At 35.9% G+C, this 16,566-nt stretch overlaps 1 protein-coding gene across 3 annotated transcripts in view; it reads left to right on the top strand.

The window, feature by feature from the left end:
• Nucleotides 1-16,566, top strand: part of EPS8 (EGFR pathway substrate 8, signaling adaptor) — a 162,577-nt gene that overhangs the window by 135,800 nt on the left and 10,211 nt on the right. For all 3 annotated transcript variants that reach the window (XM_090272888.1, XM_090272886.1, XM_090272887.1), the window contains 3 exons: nt 4,067-4,175; nt 5,056-5,199; nt 14,246-14,468. In XM_090272888.1, coding sequence (XP_090129014.1) covers nt 4,067-4,175; nt 5,056-5,199; nt 14,246-14,468 — 476 coding nt within the window. The remainder of the gene's footprint in view (nt 1-4,066; nt 4,176-5,055; nt 5,200-14,245; nt 14,469-16,566) is intronic.

Genomic DNA, 16,566 nt, shown 5'->3' with positions numbered 1-16,566 from the left:
TATATTCACTCCAGTGAAATTGCTCTGTCATTAGAGAAATCACCTGTTGAATTTAGAGTTCTCACCTGTGAGGGAATATCCTTTACTGCTATTCAAAAGTAATTAGGGTTTTAGAAAGTCTCAGATCATTGCTCTCTCCATGTCTGCTCTATACAAGTATACGAGGTCTGGAAAAAGTCCAGCCATTGTTACTATAATGAGAATGGTTTATGTGACATTGATGTAACCTGGCAGCCAAAGAAAGTGAACTGGAATGTGGCATGCATGAACAATGACAACTTCACTGTACTAGTCAGTGGGATCAGTAAATGCCACTGACTAAGCATGTGTACTGTGTGACTGTCACATTCAAAATGACTGAGTGACCCTAGTACACTGTTGCTGGGAATGCAGACTGGTGCAGCAGCCACTGTGGAAAACAGTATGGAATTTCCTTAAAAAACTAAAAATGGAACTGCCTTTGACCCAGCAATTCTGCTGCTGGGATTATACCCTAAGAATCCTGCCACACAAATTGAAAAGAACTTATGCACCCCTATGTTCATGGCAGCTCTATATACAATAGACAAGTGCTGGAAACAGTTAAGTGCTCATCAGTAGTAGAGTGGATCAAAAAACTGTGGTATATTTACACAGTGGAACACTATGCAGCAGAAAGAAAGAAGAAACTCCTATCTTTCATGACAGCATAGATGGAACTGGAGAATATTATGCTAAGTGAAATAAGTCAGTCAATGAAAGAACAAAACAAAAAGAAGTGAGCAAAACAAACAAATGAGCAAAGTAGAACCAGAAGCATGGAAACATGGAACAGACTGACAGCAACCAGAGGGGATGGGAGAGGGAGATAATGGTGGAAAGAAGGGGAAGAGACTAGACAAAGAACATGTATGAGTGACCCATGGACATAGACAACAGTGTGGGAATTGACTGTGGGAGCAGAGTAGGGAGGTGGGATGGACAGAGGAGGGCAAAAGGAAAAATTGGGACAACTGTAATAGAATAGCAATAAAAAAATAAAAGAAAAATATTTGAAAGCCATTATACATATAGAGATTACTAATGATAATTTTAAACAATTATGTATATATACAACACTCAAAATGCTTTATTATAAAAATACCATTACAGTAAACAGTCTCAAAAGAGGACTTGGCTTTTAAGTCCAGTGCTGTTGCTAGCCACCTAACTCAGTAAGCCCTTGGTCATTCTGGCGCTCTTCACTTATAGAGGAAGAGAAATGATTTTCACGGTTCCTTCCAGCTCTAAAAGAATCTTATGATACTACCTTTTCCAAACTATAATTACAAGTGGGAAAAATTATATCCTAAAGTATTCAGTATTTAAAATCGAAATCTTCATATATATGTGAGGTAATGGATGTGTTAAATAGAAGGGAGGAATCCTTTCACAGTGTGCACATACTCAGATATAATTTTATTTGTCAACTGTATCTCAGTAAAGCTGTAAAAAACTGAAATCTGGCTAGAAAATGGGGGACGGGGAGACACTTTAAACTACATAATATATTTCTCTTATTTTCCTCTTAAGTTCTAGTTACAGGACTCTTAATGTTTGTAAGTGGACTGTTAAAATATGCAAAATCATGTTAATTCATGTCTCTACTTTAAATTCTGTTCGGATTGACAAAGGGTTGCCAAAAGCAGGGGCTGGGTGGCGGGGGAAATGGGTGGGGGTAATCAAAAGCCACAAACTTCCCATTACAAGATAAATAATATACAGCACGGTGACTATAGTTAACACTACTGTATTGTGTACTTGAAAGTTGCTAAGATTTCTCGTCCCAAGAAAAAGTATTGGAACTGTGTGAGGTGACTGATGTTAACTAAACTGTGATAATCATTTTGCAATATAAATGTATATCAAATCTGCCCTCAAACAACTTAAAATCATAAATTGTTTAATAAAGCTTCAATATTAAAGGCAAACAAAAAAAAATGAGTGAATAGAGCAATGAATTTGCATCAAATTTTGCGTTAAGCTTGAATATTCCTTGAAACTTCAGATGATTCAGAGGCCGCAGCTATGGGCAGCTGGTGATTGGCAGCTTCATCACAACAACACCCACTCATGCATCACATCTCATGTAGTTTTTTTGTAGAACATCAAATCACCCAGGTTACTCAGCCCAGGTTTGGTGCCCTGTGACTTCTGGCTTTTTCCAGAACCAAAATCACCTTTGAAACGGAAAAGATTTCAGCCATCCATAAGATTCAGGAAAATACGACAGGGCAGCTAACAGAGATTGGGAGAACTGTGTGAGGTCCCGAGGTGCCTACTTTGAAGGGGACTGAGGTGTCATTGTTCTATGTACAATGTTTCTTGTATCTTCTTCAATAAATGTCTCTTATTTTTCATAAGACATGGCTGGATATCTTCTGGACAGACCTCATGTATCTATTACTCCAATTTAGAAACAGAGGCCACATTATTTTTATACATTCTAGGTCTTTTAAGAAACGGGTATGTCTGAAAAGTTACAGGGTGTGATTTTTCAGATTAATAGCTATGGTTAGTGTGATATGTAGGGGTGATCTATAGAAAGTGAGGAGTTAAAGGTTTGTAAATTCGAAAGTACTTTGTAAGTGCATGCTGGGCAGTCATTCCTGAGACAGGCAAGATAACAAAGACGCCAAAGAGAAGTGCAGCCCAGTTTTTTGTTTCAGTTTTTTAAATTCACTGATTTCAGATACACAATGGCAGCAAGTTATTTGACTCTTTGTAACGGTATCAACTCTTCATTATTAGTAGTGAGTTTCTAGATCATAGGAGGGAAGATGAGGGAGGAGAGATGGAAACTGAAATTTCTATTTTTCTAAGTTTTAGAGTGATTGAATCTCTTTTACTCCACCCCCACCCCATGAAATCTTAATTGAATGTGATCTATAAACTAGAGATATGGTTGGAAAATCCATGGAACACAGTTTAAATTTTTTATTATTAGTAATATGTAATAATTACGTGGCCATGCTTTCACTTTCCACTTTTTCTCATTTTTTAAATATACCAAGAATAGCCAGTAGATAGCATATCTTATTTGTCCCTGACCCTCTATAAGAAGTAGCCACTTACCTACGGTAACAGGATACATTGTGTCCATTGCTGTCTTCCAGGTCCTTGGTGGGCAGCAAAAAGAATGGCCATTTTAATAGGAGAAGGATGACCAAACATCTTTACTCCCTTTTGCCTTTTATTGTGTAGAGATGCGTGAGGAAATATGGGAATATGAGTGGAGAATAGTAGGGAGTAAAATTAATTTTTAAAAGTTAAACATATTAAAATGGAAAAAAGCACTAGTTCATTGTTGATATATGTCAGGTTTTATTGTATTATGTATAAAGGCATTTTAATTATGTTGGTAAATATATTAATGGTGATTTAGTGATTAAAGAAAGTTTGTTTTTGAAGAAAGTTTTACTTTCAAAATACAGGACTCTTACACATGTTTTTCCTATTAAAATAAGGTTATAGTGAATTAATTAATTAGGAAGTATTATTGGTTTATAATTAATCCATACCTTCTCGCAGTATAGACAACTAGATAAAGCTTTCCTAAAAAGTAACAGGTAGTCACAATTTTAAATATAAATTTGGTTAATAAATTGAACATATTGCTTGAATTAGTGAAATCATCATATAATTTAAATTACCACTATGGAAATTATCTTCAGTCTCCTTTAATTTTATGCAAAATGCTAACGTTGATCTTTACCCTAATTCTTTCATGGTAGAGAAGCTAATTAACAAAGCGATATCTAGAATGTACATTTAGTGGTTACAGAATTCATACACTTGCATTCTAGATTTGGCTTAAGTACCAACTAGCCTCTGGATTTTGCATTATTTATTTTTGCCCTAGCCACAATTTGTTCATTGTAATAGTAAGAACTCCAAAGTTTTTTTTTAGTTTTCATATTCTGTAAAATATAATAAAATTAAATTACTGTCAAAATAATTTGTCAGAATGTTTCCTGGTAGGAATTGGCTTCTGTTTTCAGCCTTTGGGGAAAACTAGCAGAATAATCTTTTTTCTTTCTTTTTATAGAAATTATGATGCACTTCTAACACAACCCAAGAAATTTGTCAAATCCAGGTATGACTTTGTGGCAAGAAACAACAGTGAGCTCTCAGTTCTAAAGGATGATGTTTTAGAGGTAATAGAATTTTACCTTTATGTACTCTTAATAAAGTGAATCTATTACATATCTCTTTTGGTTTCTACCTAAACCTTTCTCAAAGAAATGTTGAGGTCAAGAAATTATTCTTCAATATTATTTTAGTTTGCCAAGGGTAGATAGTATTATAGATGCCTGCATCTATTTGTGGTGGGGAGCTGATTTATCTGGTTTTGGTTGGTTTGTTTCTTGAGTGGGGAGAGATGGGGCAAGGCTGGGTTTGTTGGCTTACTTTGACCTCTTCCTCCTTTTGTGCTTTTTTCATTTTGGAATCAAGCCTATTTATCTATTCACATGTAGATGCCCCATAATATTTTAATAAGAGAAAACATTGTCCTTTCTATTCTAGTACCCTGCCACAAATATGCCCAGCATTGAGTGAACTAATGGTTGTGAGAATAGTCTACCATGACACCTAAGTATCTTTTCATAGTTTATAACTGAATTTTCATCTTTTTAAATTATAATATGGGATAATCACAACAGGTTTGGTTTGGTTTGGTTTTAAAGAGATTTTTATACTTTTCCCTTCTTTTCCAAGGATAGATACAACATTCATACCTTTTCTAGAGAGTCATCTTAGTTTTCTATAAGTACTTCAGATATATTGCAAATATACATTTTTGTTAGGTAGCATTGGCCTTGGATAGATTCATGATAGTAGTCCCAAACCTGCACTATACTAATAATTGTAATACTTGGTGTAATTCCTAGGAATCATTCATCCCACAGCACGTTTATGCTAAGTCAACTTATTAGAAGTTAAAGAAGTGTTTTGGTCTAGGAATAAAAATTGAACTTTCTTTATAGATTGGTTTTGTTACAGAAATGACACCTTTATTTTGTTGCCTAATGACAGATCCTTGATGATCGGAAGCAATGGTGGAAAGTTCGAAATGCAAGTGGAGACTCTGGGTTTGTGCCAAATAACATTTTGGATATTGTGAGACCTACAGAATCTGGATCAGGGCGTACTGATCCACCGTACACACATACGATACAGGTAATTATGGTGTTTGAGCAAAATTTAACTATAATAAATTTTAAAATTCATCACTCAACTTTTTTGTGTTAATCATTTTGAGAGTTAATTGGCTGTACAATTTATACAATTTTTTTTCTAGGATATTTCAGGGGCAAAGTGAGAGACATAAGGATGAATTATACATATGTTTTGTGGTTCAATTTTTTTATATATTGCTCAAAATGTTTACCATAAATGATGGTTTCTCTGAATGCTGTGTTTCTCATTCTACAATGTTTCTGACATTTGAAGAAACAATATTTCTGCCTCTTCACTCTGACCCATAGCCCTTCCATTCATTGGCTTCTTCCTGTAGGACGATGGTGCTGAGACGGTGGCTGGAGGATCCAGCAGGTCATCTCCCCCAGCCTTTGCCATTATTCTCTTAATGTTCTTGAATGTCCTGGCCCTGACCAATGTTGAACTTGCTCTTATCTCACCTTATATATGAATATTTATTTATTTTTCCCCTCTTGACTTTAAGATTAAAATCTACTTACGATGTAGGTTGCATGGGTCAGGCTTTCTCTTCCTGGTCATTGAAAAATTCTTCAGTCCTGTGCCACATTTCCAGAATTTAAGTGGTCCTGGTTATCTCATTCCCCCTCACATCAGAATTCCCTTGCTATTCAAGTACGGGGATTTTTGGTTTGACAGGCTCTCTACAGAGTCAGATCTGCCAACAGAGACAGAATGGATGGACTATCCCATGTATAGCTTCTGAATCTGTGGTGGTTTCTTTCTCATGTCCCCAGGAAGAATTCTTCTAACTTTCAGAATCTTAAGCCAATGATTATATCTGACCACATAAATTTGAGTAAAAGCTACATAGAATGTGCTGTGAAATAGTTAGTTTTCATGCCTAGGCTTAGTAAAACGCAGAAAGTCCAAACCTAGAGTTGTGGTCATGTGCTGCCATGACCGTTCATTTAAGTACTTCTGGCTCCTCATGGCATTCACACCTGCTAGGGTCCTGCACTTATCCACATTGACTTTGGCCTTATTAGAATCCAAGAATCAAACAAATGTTTAAAATAAGGAATTAGTGTACAATTTATAACTTACAGGATGATAATGGAAATTCTGTTTGCTGTGCTTATGTTTTGGCTGGCCTGATGTGCATCTATATTATTTACTTATTTTATGTTCATGATTTGTCATTAGCTGTTGATGCCAAAGAAGGAATTTGAGTTATTCAAGGTACGGTCTACTCTATTTCCCATGAATTTTTGAAGTGAATTTTCTAACGTGGTTTTAATACCTTTTTCTTTCCTAAATCCTTACTTTTCTGACTTTGAGATGTGGTTACCTGCCATAATAGAGACTTCTGTCTGGCTTATAAATGCTAATTCTTCATGTTCTTTCCTATACAGGCTTTGACTGAATTCCTTAAACAGTGTTAAAGAGTGCATGCTTGAAATATATGCCAAAAACAGTAATAGAGTATAAGCCCTTTGAGCGCAATAGACTGTTTTTAATATTTAACTCATGGTGAACTATAAAAGACACTATTCACAAAGGATATCACTACTTGCTCTATGTGAGCAAAAGCCAGGAGTTTGTATTTTAGATGTTAAAAGCAATTATCCAAGTTTATTACTACTTGTGTGCATGGTTGCTAGAAACGGGCAAACTTCAATCAGATATCTAAAACTTGTAAATAATGTAAATTCTAAGTATTCTTCCCATCTCAGTGCTTCCTAAGGAGTTTAAACTCTCTTACCTTTTTATGTTTACTGTTTGGGCTTGTCTTTTTCTTCAGTTTTGATTCCTGGCTTGAGCCATAGTTGACTTTTCTGTTTAAAGGTTGCTTCTGTTTAAAATTGAACCATAACTATAAATACATATCATAGGGTAAAGTGACTTTTTGAGAACATAAAACCTGTTCTTCCTTTTTTGAACAGAGCCTCGTCTTACATTTTTGTCAACTTTGGCACAGCCAAGAAATGTGCTCACAAGTCTTAGGAGTTTGTTTTGCTACTTTATGTAAATAGAAACTGTGAGGATTGCCTCTTTGAGCTCCTCCCTTTTAAACTTTTTAACACTATCTTATTGTCTTCTGAAAATTTCTGGTTGCAACTCTGAAGGTAGTGATGTACATAGAAATGTGCATAGAAACATGTGTCTGTGTAGGCTGATGGCTCTCGGGTGTGTGTGTGTGTGTGTAGGCTAATGGCCGGGTCTTAAAAACAATCTGCTTTTTAAATTACCTCCTGAAAATGTTGGGGCTGAGCCCGACAAAGCCACCGGAATCTTGTAAAATTTTAATAAGCAAGCTTGATAATCTACCCTCTGCTATCTGGCATAAATACTACTGAAAAAGGATTTCTATTCTGAAAGCCCTCATAATACACACACTTGCACGCACACACACACACACACACACACACACACACACAAATGATTATATAGACTAAAATGGAAAAGAAAAAAAAGTCCTTGGAAATATATGTCAGTCATTTTATATCTCTGCAACAGTGTTACCAGATAACTTTATCTACAATGTCTAACAAAGTCTTGCAGCTTACTTCAGATTGACAGTAAAGATTTTTGTAGATTCCAGTGATCCTAACACTAACTTTATAGAACGCCACTGGATTACAAACATATCAAAGGCAATTCTATGTCATATTCATCTTCTCATTCATTCGTGCTGCAGATATCTATTGAATGCTGGCATGTTCCACTTGATAGAAAGGAAGACAGCCTGGCACTGGGCATTTGCTCCCTAAACACCTGCTCTGCTTTCTGGGCTTGTGTATCAGGAGCAGTGACCCTCACGTGCCACAGAAATGGCTCTCACACTTTTTCCCAGTCTCTTCCTTACAGTGGTATCAAAATTTAGAAAAAACTTAAAGAAACTTCTTACAAAAACATTTTCTATCCCTGTGCTGTGCTGTGCAGTGATACCTTACAATTCATTGCTGAAGCTTCCTTCATGCTCACAGAGAACAATGATCTCCTACTCCGAGGCAGATGGAGCCAGTGATCAGTGCTCACGATGGGTGCCTGGCATGCAGTATCACTTCACAGACACTGATTCACTTACTTCTCACCACAGCCTTGAGGAGGAGGCACGCTGAATATCTGAGGAAAGTCAGGCACGGAGAAGTAACTTGCCTACAGCTGTGTCAAGCCAGGATAGGGACCCAGGCCTGTGGACTGCTCTGACAGCCCAGACTTTGATAGACTCAGATGGCATGGGGAATAGTTCTTAGAAAAGATTGTCATCTCATTTTGTATAGACATATAGTTTTTCGCTGTGTGAGTACTTCAAGGGGTATTTTGTTAGAATAGCTTTACCAGGCATTGTGCTGTGACAAAAGTTGATCTGATTAATCACCATCCTTGGAATTGGATTTTTTACCTTATGCATCTATCTTTTTGGATTTCAATTCTTCAGTTCTTTTATAACGTAGGAAAATAATTCAAATCATATAATTTACTTAGAGTGTAGACATTTTTGTGAATGGTGGGAATAAGGGAATTAGGCGTAAACTATTTTCACAGAGCATCTGTGTCACCCATGTTTGGGAAATACACAGTCATGACTCTTACTTTCTTCCCCTTGTGTTGCCTTCCTGTAAAGTGTATACAAGTAATGGCGGCTCCCGAGGGAAGGTCCCAGGAGCAGCCCTTGCCTGTTGTTCACACTTTTCCATTAGAGACTGTCTTTTGATGGCAGGTCTGCTAGTACCTGGCACCAGCAGTGAAGAGGTGCCAAATTGCCACCTGATGTCCCTGAGCATCAGCCTATGTAATATCCTCACCTTTGGGGGGATTTTTAACAGCTTGGTAAAGACAGCCATTCCCACTTAATGTGTTTCCCTGGTGGATTTAGCAAAGTTATAAAAATAAAAGGGAAGGAGCTAATGAGGAATTTATGAAAGATATGGAAGATAAAAAATACTGAATGAAACCACAGGGGAAGGAAGTAAATTCTTATGAGAAATTATGGAGAAATGAAGGTAAATGACATATCTTTTGACAAAAATATTGTAGCAGAACATAGCAGGGCTTTGTAGTGTTTTAGCTGTGACAGATGGACACCCAGAGCGCTTTGTTCCCACCTGAAATCTACGTGTTACATCAAGTTTCCCATATTTCTTTTGACTTGATTCCCAGATCTCTAGCGCTGTGACTGTGCATCTGCTAGCATTACTCTCGTGCCCATACAGATTATCATGCTATATGCCAAGAGGAGAGACCAATCTTCCATTATTGCTAATATAGTCAAAGGTTTCATTAAAGAAGTCTTACATTTACTATTAATTATTAAAGCTATGTGCTTATTATGATTATATATATTCTGACTCTATCAAGATACAAATCATTATGATGTCTGCACATTATGGTTCTGTAAATACAATAGACATCTTCCTGTCTTCTCTATTTCTTAGCAAAAGATATTAAGATACTTTGGGAAAAGCTCCAATCTAGGTATCGATAGACAAGGATTAGAGTCCTGGTTCTGCCACTAACTAGCTGTGTGACCTTAAAGAAAACATTTTATTTTTCTGTGCTCCAGTTTGCTTTGCTGTGAAGTGGACGGGCTAGTTTCATGATCTCTACAATTCAGTCTAGATATAAAACTTTGTTATTTTCTATATACATGTATAAATAGCCCTACATTAAAAGTGGGACTATTTTCTACAGGTAACTACTAAACCACTGGCTCCACTAATTTCATGTTATGAATGTTTTGAATGCTCTTTTTTAAGCTCAATACAGACATTCAGATACTGCTGGGCAGAGAGTGACCACTTTAGTAAAATGCCTTCATGTTCATTCTAGCAGACCAACTGATAATCTTCAGTTATTTAAAAATGTTTCAAAATAAGCTCAGAGCACTCTATTCACCTGTTAATTAGAGGTATAGTTTTTAGACAAGGATGGTTACTTTTTATTTTGCCTCACACGTTGACAAATAAATTCTATCTATTTGTATAGGGGTGCGCAAAAGGTTTACAGTACTGAGTACATGAAACGAGTTTATTCTTGTATTATTATTTATTAATTATTGTATTATTTGTATTACAACTGTAAACTGGCTTTTGCTCACTCCTGTATATAAATATGTATATAAATTACTGCCCAACACGCACATGTACAGAATTATAAAATTTCCTGTTTAGACTGCTTACAAAATTCAAAACCAAAGCTCACTAAAACAGAGATGTATATTTCCTTTTGTGAAATCAGCCTTATAGAAAAATTAGTCTTACATTTAATTTACTCTATGTGTATTCTTTATCAGCTATAAGTATAAGATGAACCTGTGTCTAAATGTCTTAAAAACACAATACTCTAATACACAAATAGTTACTGAAATACTCTATACTGTTTACACTGTTGCGTGAGTCTATATAATTAGCTTTCCATGGCTGGATAAGAGTGATGGAAATTAATTATATATTTACAGGCTCCTTCACTGGTTGATTTGTGGGCATGTAATTTTACTGTCAAAAGTGAATTTGCTAACATTTTCTGATATTTTATATGAACTATAATTGATATTACTTTAGTTCCATCTCCCGTGTTAATTTTTTCATTTGCTGTGATTTGCTCCATTTTCCTAATAGCAATTACTTGGCGAGCTGTCAGAGGTAACCCACATTTGCTTCCTCATGGCACTTCTTTTTAATATTACTTTTTGATTTCAATTTCTGGACTTAACACCCTCCAAATGTTCTAACTGTGCCTATTTTTCACTGCAGAGTTCCAAAGAGACCAAATTTAGAAGAAAAATGTATAGTTTAAATTTTTAAGAGCAGGTCAATTTTAATGGCTTTGTTGGGGTTGCTTGCATAATTTCCCCTGTGAGGCAGTGTCTTGTATGAATCAGGAGCTTTACCCCTAAATAACTTACTTTAATCCTGGGGAATTCGTACAGTGCTTTAGTGGCTGAAGAAAAGTGACTCATTCCGACTTAATTATCAATAGGAAAGTAAATTTTCCATGGAGGCCAGTAATTCTGACTTCTTTCAGAGAAAGAGAAAAGACAGATTTTGTTTTAAACAATTTTTTAATCTATTTGTGGGAGATAAAAGCAACTGACAGTTGTGGTGTAAAAATAGGTCAACACCAAGGTGACCAGTCATCCCAGTTAGCTCTTAACTGAAAGGACATGGGCCTTTCAGTGTTAATACTGAGAAATTCCTGGGCACACTGGGGAGATTGGTTAAGATTTCTTTTTTGGCTTTGAAGTTTCAGCGTCATGGGTTCAGGAGAAGAAAGTACAAGGTGCAGTCGTGCTTCCCAAAACTTTCCATAGCCAAGGGTACATTGGAGTCATCAGTTAGTTCTCTATCTCCAACTAAAAAATAGCCAAGAGGCAGACAGACTGCATGCAAGAGCAGTGTGTTAGGTGACAGGTAAAGGGGTGTGGAGAAGACAGGGGGGGACACAGACCTGTGAGTTCAAGGGTCAGTACTGATTCTGTTTCCTTCACACCAGGAGTGACAAGTCGGCTTCCAAAGAAAAGCTGACTTGGTTGTCATTTCAGAAGAGAGTGTAATGTTTTGAGGAAGGCACTCCCCCCACCTTTTTCATTTTAGTGGTTTGAAGCTTGAGACAGGAAAAGAGGATCAAGAAAAGGGGAAAATATGCAAGTAAATAAAATTTATGGCATAATTTATGAAAAAAAATTTCATATGGTTTCTCTGTACCTTAATGAAATATATGTGTAATATTTAAGCCTGTGGTTCTGTTAGGTAACACTGATAAAGTGGCACCATATAGCAATGACAAAGAACGAAATGAGGCACAGAGATCTGGTGCGCCTGTCTCCAGGCTTGATTGTGACAGGAGCACACAGTGTATTCAGTTTTTCACAGTATTGTTTGATGGATAGCAAAACACTAACTATTCCTGTCGTTATGAAAGCAGAAATTTTGAATCATATCATGGAATGTAGAGCTGATAGCATTTTTTTTTGTCGTTAGTTTAAGCTTTAAAAACAACAATTTAAACTCTGACATTTTTGAAATCCTATTGTGAGAATTCACTAACCCTTCATGTAATTATGTGCAAAGAACATTCCTGTCAAGGGAACATTGCATATATTTTAATCAGATGACTTTGGTGTGTGCTAAGTATTACATTTTGGTGATGTTTGCTGTATTTTGATTGCTTTAAATATTTTATTGGCCCAAATATAGGAACATTGTCTTGTGGGGAATAATCATAATAATAAAATAAATTTTTATTTAATATATTAGAAATCTTACTAGGCCTTGAATGCTGAGGGGTCAGCAATTTCTGCCTCTCTCCCATCTAGCTCCATTGCTTGCTCCATGAAGTCTCAACCCCCTGTTCCTTTCCTTCCTGCCTACCTCCCTCCTTCCCCCTTCCAGTACCTAGCAACATTATAAATACTCCTCTCAGTTCTGCTTTCATCCTTGCCTTACACCCTTCCCCCCTTCTCCACCCACTCGCTCGTGAGTGGTAGTTTTAAAGGGACAGCAGGAAAGAACCCAGACCCTGCCCACACTGGTTTCCACAGGTGTTATTCATTTGCTGTGAAGGCTTCTATGATGGTTGATGTGTGGGGTTTTTTTTGAATAGTGACTTAATTAAAAGTGATATTTGTGTGTGGTGTGTATGTTTTATATCTCTGTGGAAATTGGGGAGGCCTCTTTTTAAATGACCATTATCTTATATTTGGGCCAATTTAGAAATTAAAAGTTAAGTACTGTTCTAACCAAAGGACCAGATTACCAAAAGGCCTGCTATTTCTGGATTTAGAGTAACTACAGTTATGCAAGTGCAGTATCTAAACTTTACCCAAATTATAAGTCCATTGCTCTGTATCTCTGACTCTACCAAAAGAAAGCGCCTTTTGAGAATTTGGAACTTGTTACAATGCAGTTTTCTATTAGTTAAATCTATTTTGTTTCAAGTTTTAACTATTGTGTGTAGTTTAAGAAAGAACATACATAAATACTGTTTTATGATGGCCTGTAATGCTTTATAAGTTACTGAAAGTTATTGTGTATTCTCTCATATCTACCTTTCTTAATACAAATCCCCACATGGCCCTTTTTCTAATATCTGTTTTTAAGTTTTAGTCATCATTATTTAATTAGACCATGCCATTGTCCTCACCACATCCATCCACAACATTCCCATTTTAATAAGAAAAATACCTAATTTTAATAAAAGATGATGGCACAAAGGATTATGACTTGAATAAATTAACATTTTAATGTTGTTTACTTTAAAGCAAAAACCTTTTATCAACTGAAATATTGCCCTTCTTAACAAATTACTTAGAAACAAAATTAAGCATTTTTCAACATATCATATATTTAAAGTAAGGAGTAAGTAATGCCTTATGTTATTGATTTCCAGTGCCATTAGAAGTTTTTATTATGGAAGTTATAAAATAATCAGAAATCTTTTTACCTACCTTGTTTGTGTGTGATTCCAAGTTCAAATTTCATTTTCTTGATATTTACTAGTATTATTAATACTGCTATTTGTTACTGGTATATCCTTTTTACTCTTTAATTTACATTTTTATTTTAAACAAATACATAGAGTATTTAAAACATTTTTTTTTCAAGAGTGTGTGGTATTTTATTTTTTTAAAAAACCAACACTAAATATTTAGGCATAGCAAGTGAACAAGAGCCTTGTCTGGGAAGGCAAGGTCCAGGTCAAAGAGTATCTTCAATGAAATCCTATAATTTAAAATTTTATTTTGGATAAGATACATTTTTAGACAGTTTAATGGTGACCATGCTACCATTTTTCATTGAACTATAATATACATAGAGTAAAATGAATTAAGTGTACAACTCTATGGATTTAAAATACATATAAAACATAATTTTTAATGATTGTTATACCATATAGGATTGGAAATATATGTGTATGTGTACACATACATACATAAATTTGCTATGGATTCCAAGTAAGTTTACAAATAAATGGCCAAAAATGTACTGTCAAAGTATAATTTGTTTTTCTAGGCTAGGTTTATATTTTTACAATTTTAAATTAATTTTTTGTCTTTTTATAGAAACAAAGGATGGAGTATGGTCCAAGAACAACTGAGCCTCCCTCTGTCCCATCTCCTCCTCCAACACCAATTCCTGTTCCTGTCCCCCTTCCACCAACTACTCCAGCACCTGTTCCCGTGTCAAAGGTCCCAGCAAATGTTGCCCGTCAGAACAGCAGCTCCAGCGATAGTGGTGGCAGTATTGTGCGAGATAGCCAGAGACACAAACAACTTCCTGTGGACCGTAAGTTTCCCAGGGAGGCAAAAACCTCCGCCCCCTACCCCCAGGAAAAAACCCCAAACAGTTTGTTCTGCAAATTAAAATCACTGCTAAGTAAAATATTGTTATTATTGGTTTTACTGCTACTAAATATTATTAAATATAAATAATAGTTCTTTGTACTTGCATGATACTTGATAGATTGCAAAGATCACCTAGGTTTTCAGCCTCCAAGTAATGCTGAGAAACAGGAAGTTCTCTCTCTTCTCCAGTGTGTGTACTTCTATACATCACTCAGCATATTGTGCTGGCTGAATGAAGACTCTGGGGCTACACATACTTACTGGCTGTGTGACCTTTAACAATTTGATAATCCTCTGTACTTCCGTGTCCAAAATGTGGAGAAAATAATTGTTTCTACTTAATAGGATGATTATGAAAATTCAATAAGATAATGCATATGAGGCAGTTAGATCAGTCGTTCTTTGGTGTTGTCTGGAGACATATTTTGATCACAGTTGGGTATATGCTACTGACACCTAATACAATAGGTAGAATTCAGGGAGGTTTAGCAGTATCTTAAATGAACAAGACATCCCTCATCCCCCAACCTCCAACAGAATTATCTGACCCAGATTGTCAGTAGTGCTGAGGTTGGAAAGCACTGCTTCATTTTGACCATTACACATTATAAGCAGTCAGTAAATATTTGCTGATAACATCATCATAGTTTTCCTGCTCCTCTTCTTCATATTTGCTGTTGTCACATGTATATATGCACACAGGCACAGTAACTTAATATGATTACTCTGCTAATAGGAGTTTCAAATTTTCTCTTCAAATTCAAATTTTGTATTGGGTTCGCCAAAAAGTCTGTTTATTTTTTTTTGTAAAATAAAAGATACATTTTTCATTTTCACCAATAACTTTATTGATTTAGATATTTTGAATATATTGACTGTCTCCTGGATGGTATAACATTGATTGCTCCCAGTTAATATCTCAGTTTGATCGCCATCAATTTCAACTGGTCTACTTGGCCATGGAGCATCTCGTCCAACAAGAAACCTCCAGGATGAAACTTTGTATACCACTTTTGACACATTCAATCAGTCACAGCAACTTCTCCATACACTGCACAAATCTTTTTGTGTGTATCAGTTGCATTACCTTTCTTGAAATAATAAAGCATAATATGCTGAAAATCTTGGTTATTTTCTTCCATCTTCAGTATTAAAATGGCTATATAAAAATTCGCCAATTTTGGTAAGTTTTTTTCTTAACGCATGCTGATATGACAGCTGTCACAATACAATCTAACAAAATTATTTTGAATGAAGTTAAAGACAACTAAGTGCTACTAGAGCCATCTTATGGAAAAATGCAAACAGACTTTTTGGCCAACCCAATAATTTAGAGTTCAACTTTATTCTTTCATAAATATAAATTGGATTTTTTGTATGAATGAGTTCTATGAAAACCAGATACAAATAAACAAAAATAAAAGACACTATGGCCAACTTTGGATTATCCTTCTTAGTACTGGAAACACAGAGAAGGAAAACTCTGACTCCAAAAAACCTCTGCTGCCTTGCGGCATACCTCTTCAGGGGAAAGGCTAAGGGAGTAAACCCCGACAGAAAATCCGGAGCCGGAGTCCCTAAGGCGGTTTGACATTGTAGTCAACACCGGCAACTCCTGCGGCGCACCTGAAGCCAAGCTGTATTGACTTTGTCTTTCCCTTGGACCCTTCAGCTGCGAAGAGAGGGGGGGTCTGCTGCATGGGCAACAGCAGACCCTCCATATCACCCTGCCCAGGCTCTGTAGCTTCAGTTTCACTTGAGAGGACACTCCAGCGTCATCGCAAGATGTCGACCCAGATACATGTATTGAACTATTAACTTTATAGCTGAGATTTAATGCTTCAGATTCAAGTTGAAAACCAAATTATTAAGTCTTTCAGTCTCATTTATCCTACTGTTTTTCTTACCTCAGTAAATACTAGCCACATCTATTTAATTTATCATTTTAGATAAATTAAAATGGAACAAAAGAGAGCATTGAAACTACTACTATTTAATTATTCTAGAAATTCTGGTTAAATGCATGAAGCGTAAGCCTA

The sequence above is a fragment of the Furipterus horrens genome, unplaced genomic scaffold, assembly GCF_987537825.1.
Source record: "Furipterus horrens unplaced genomic scaffold, mFurHor1.1.pri manual_scaffold_4, whole genome shotgun sequence".
In the NCBI taxonomy this organism is placed as follows: domain Eukaryota; kingdom Metazoa; phylum Chordata; class Mammalia; order Chiroptera; family Furipteridae; genus Furipterus; species Furipterus horrens.
Note: the sequence above shows the minus strand (reverse complement) of the source record. Positions and strands in the feature narration are given on the sequence as shown.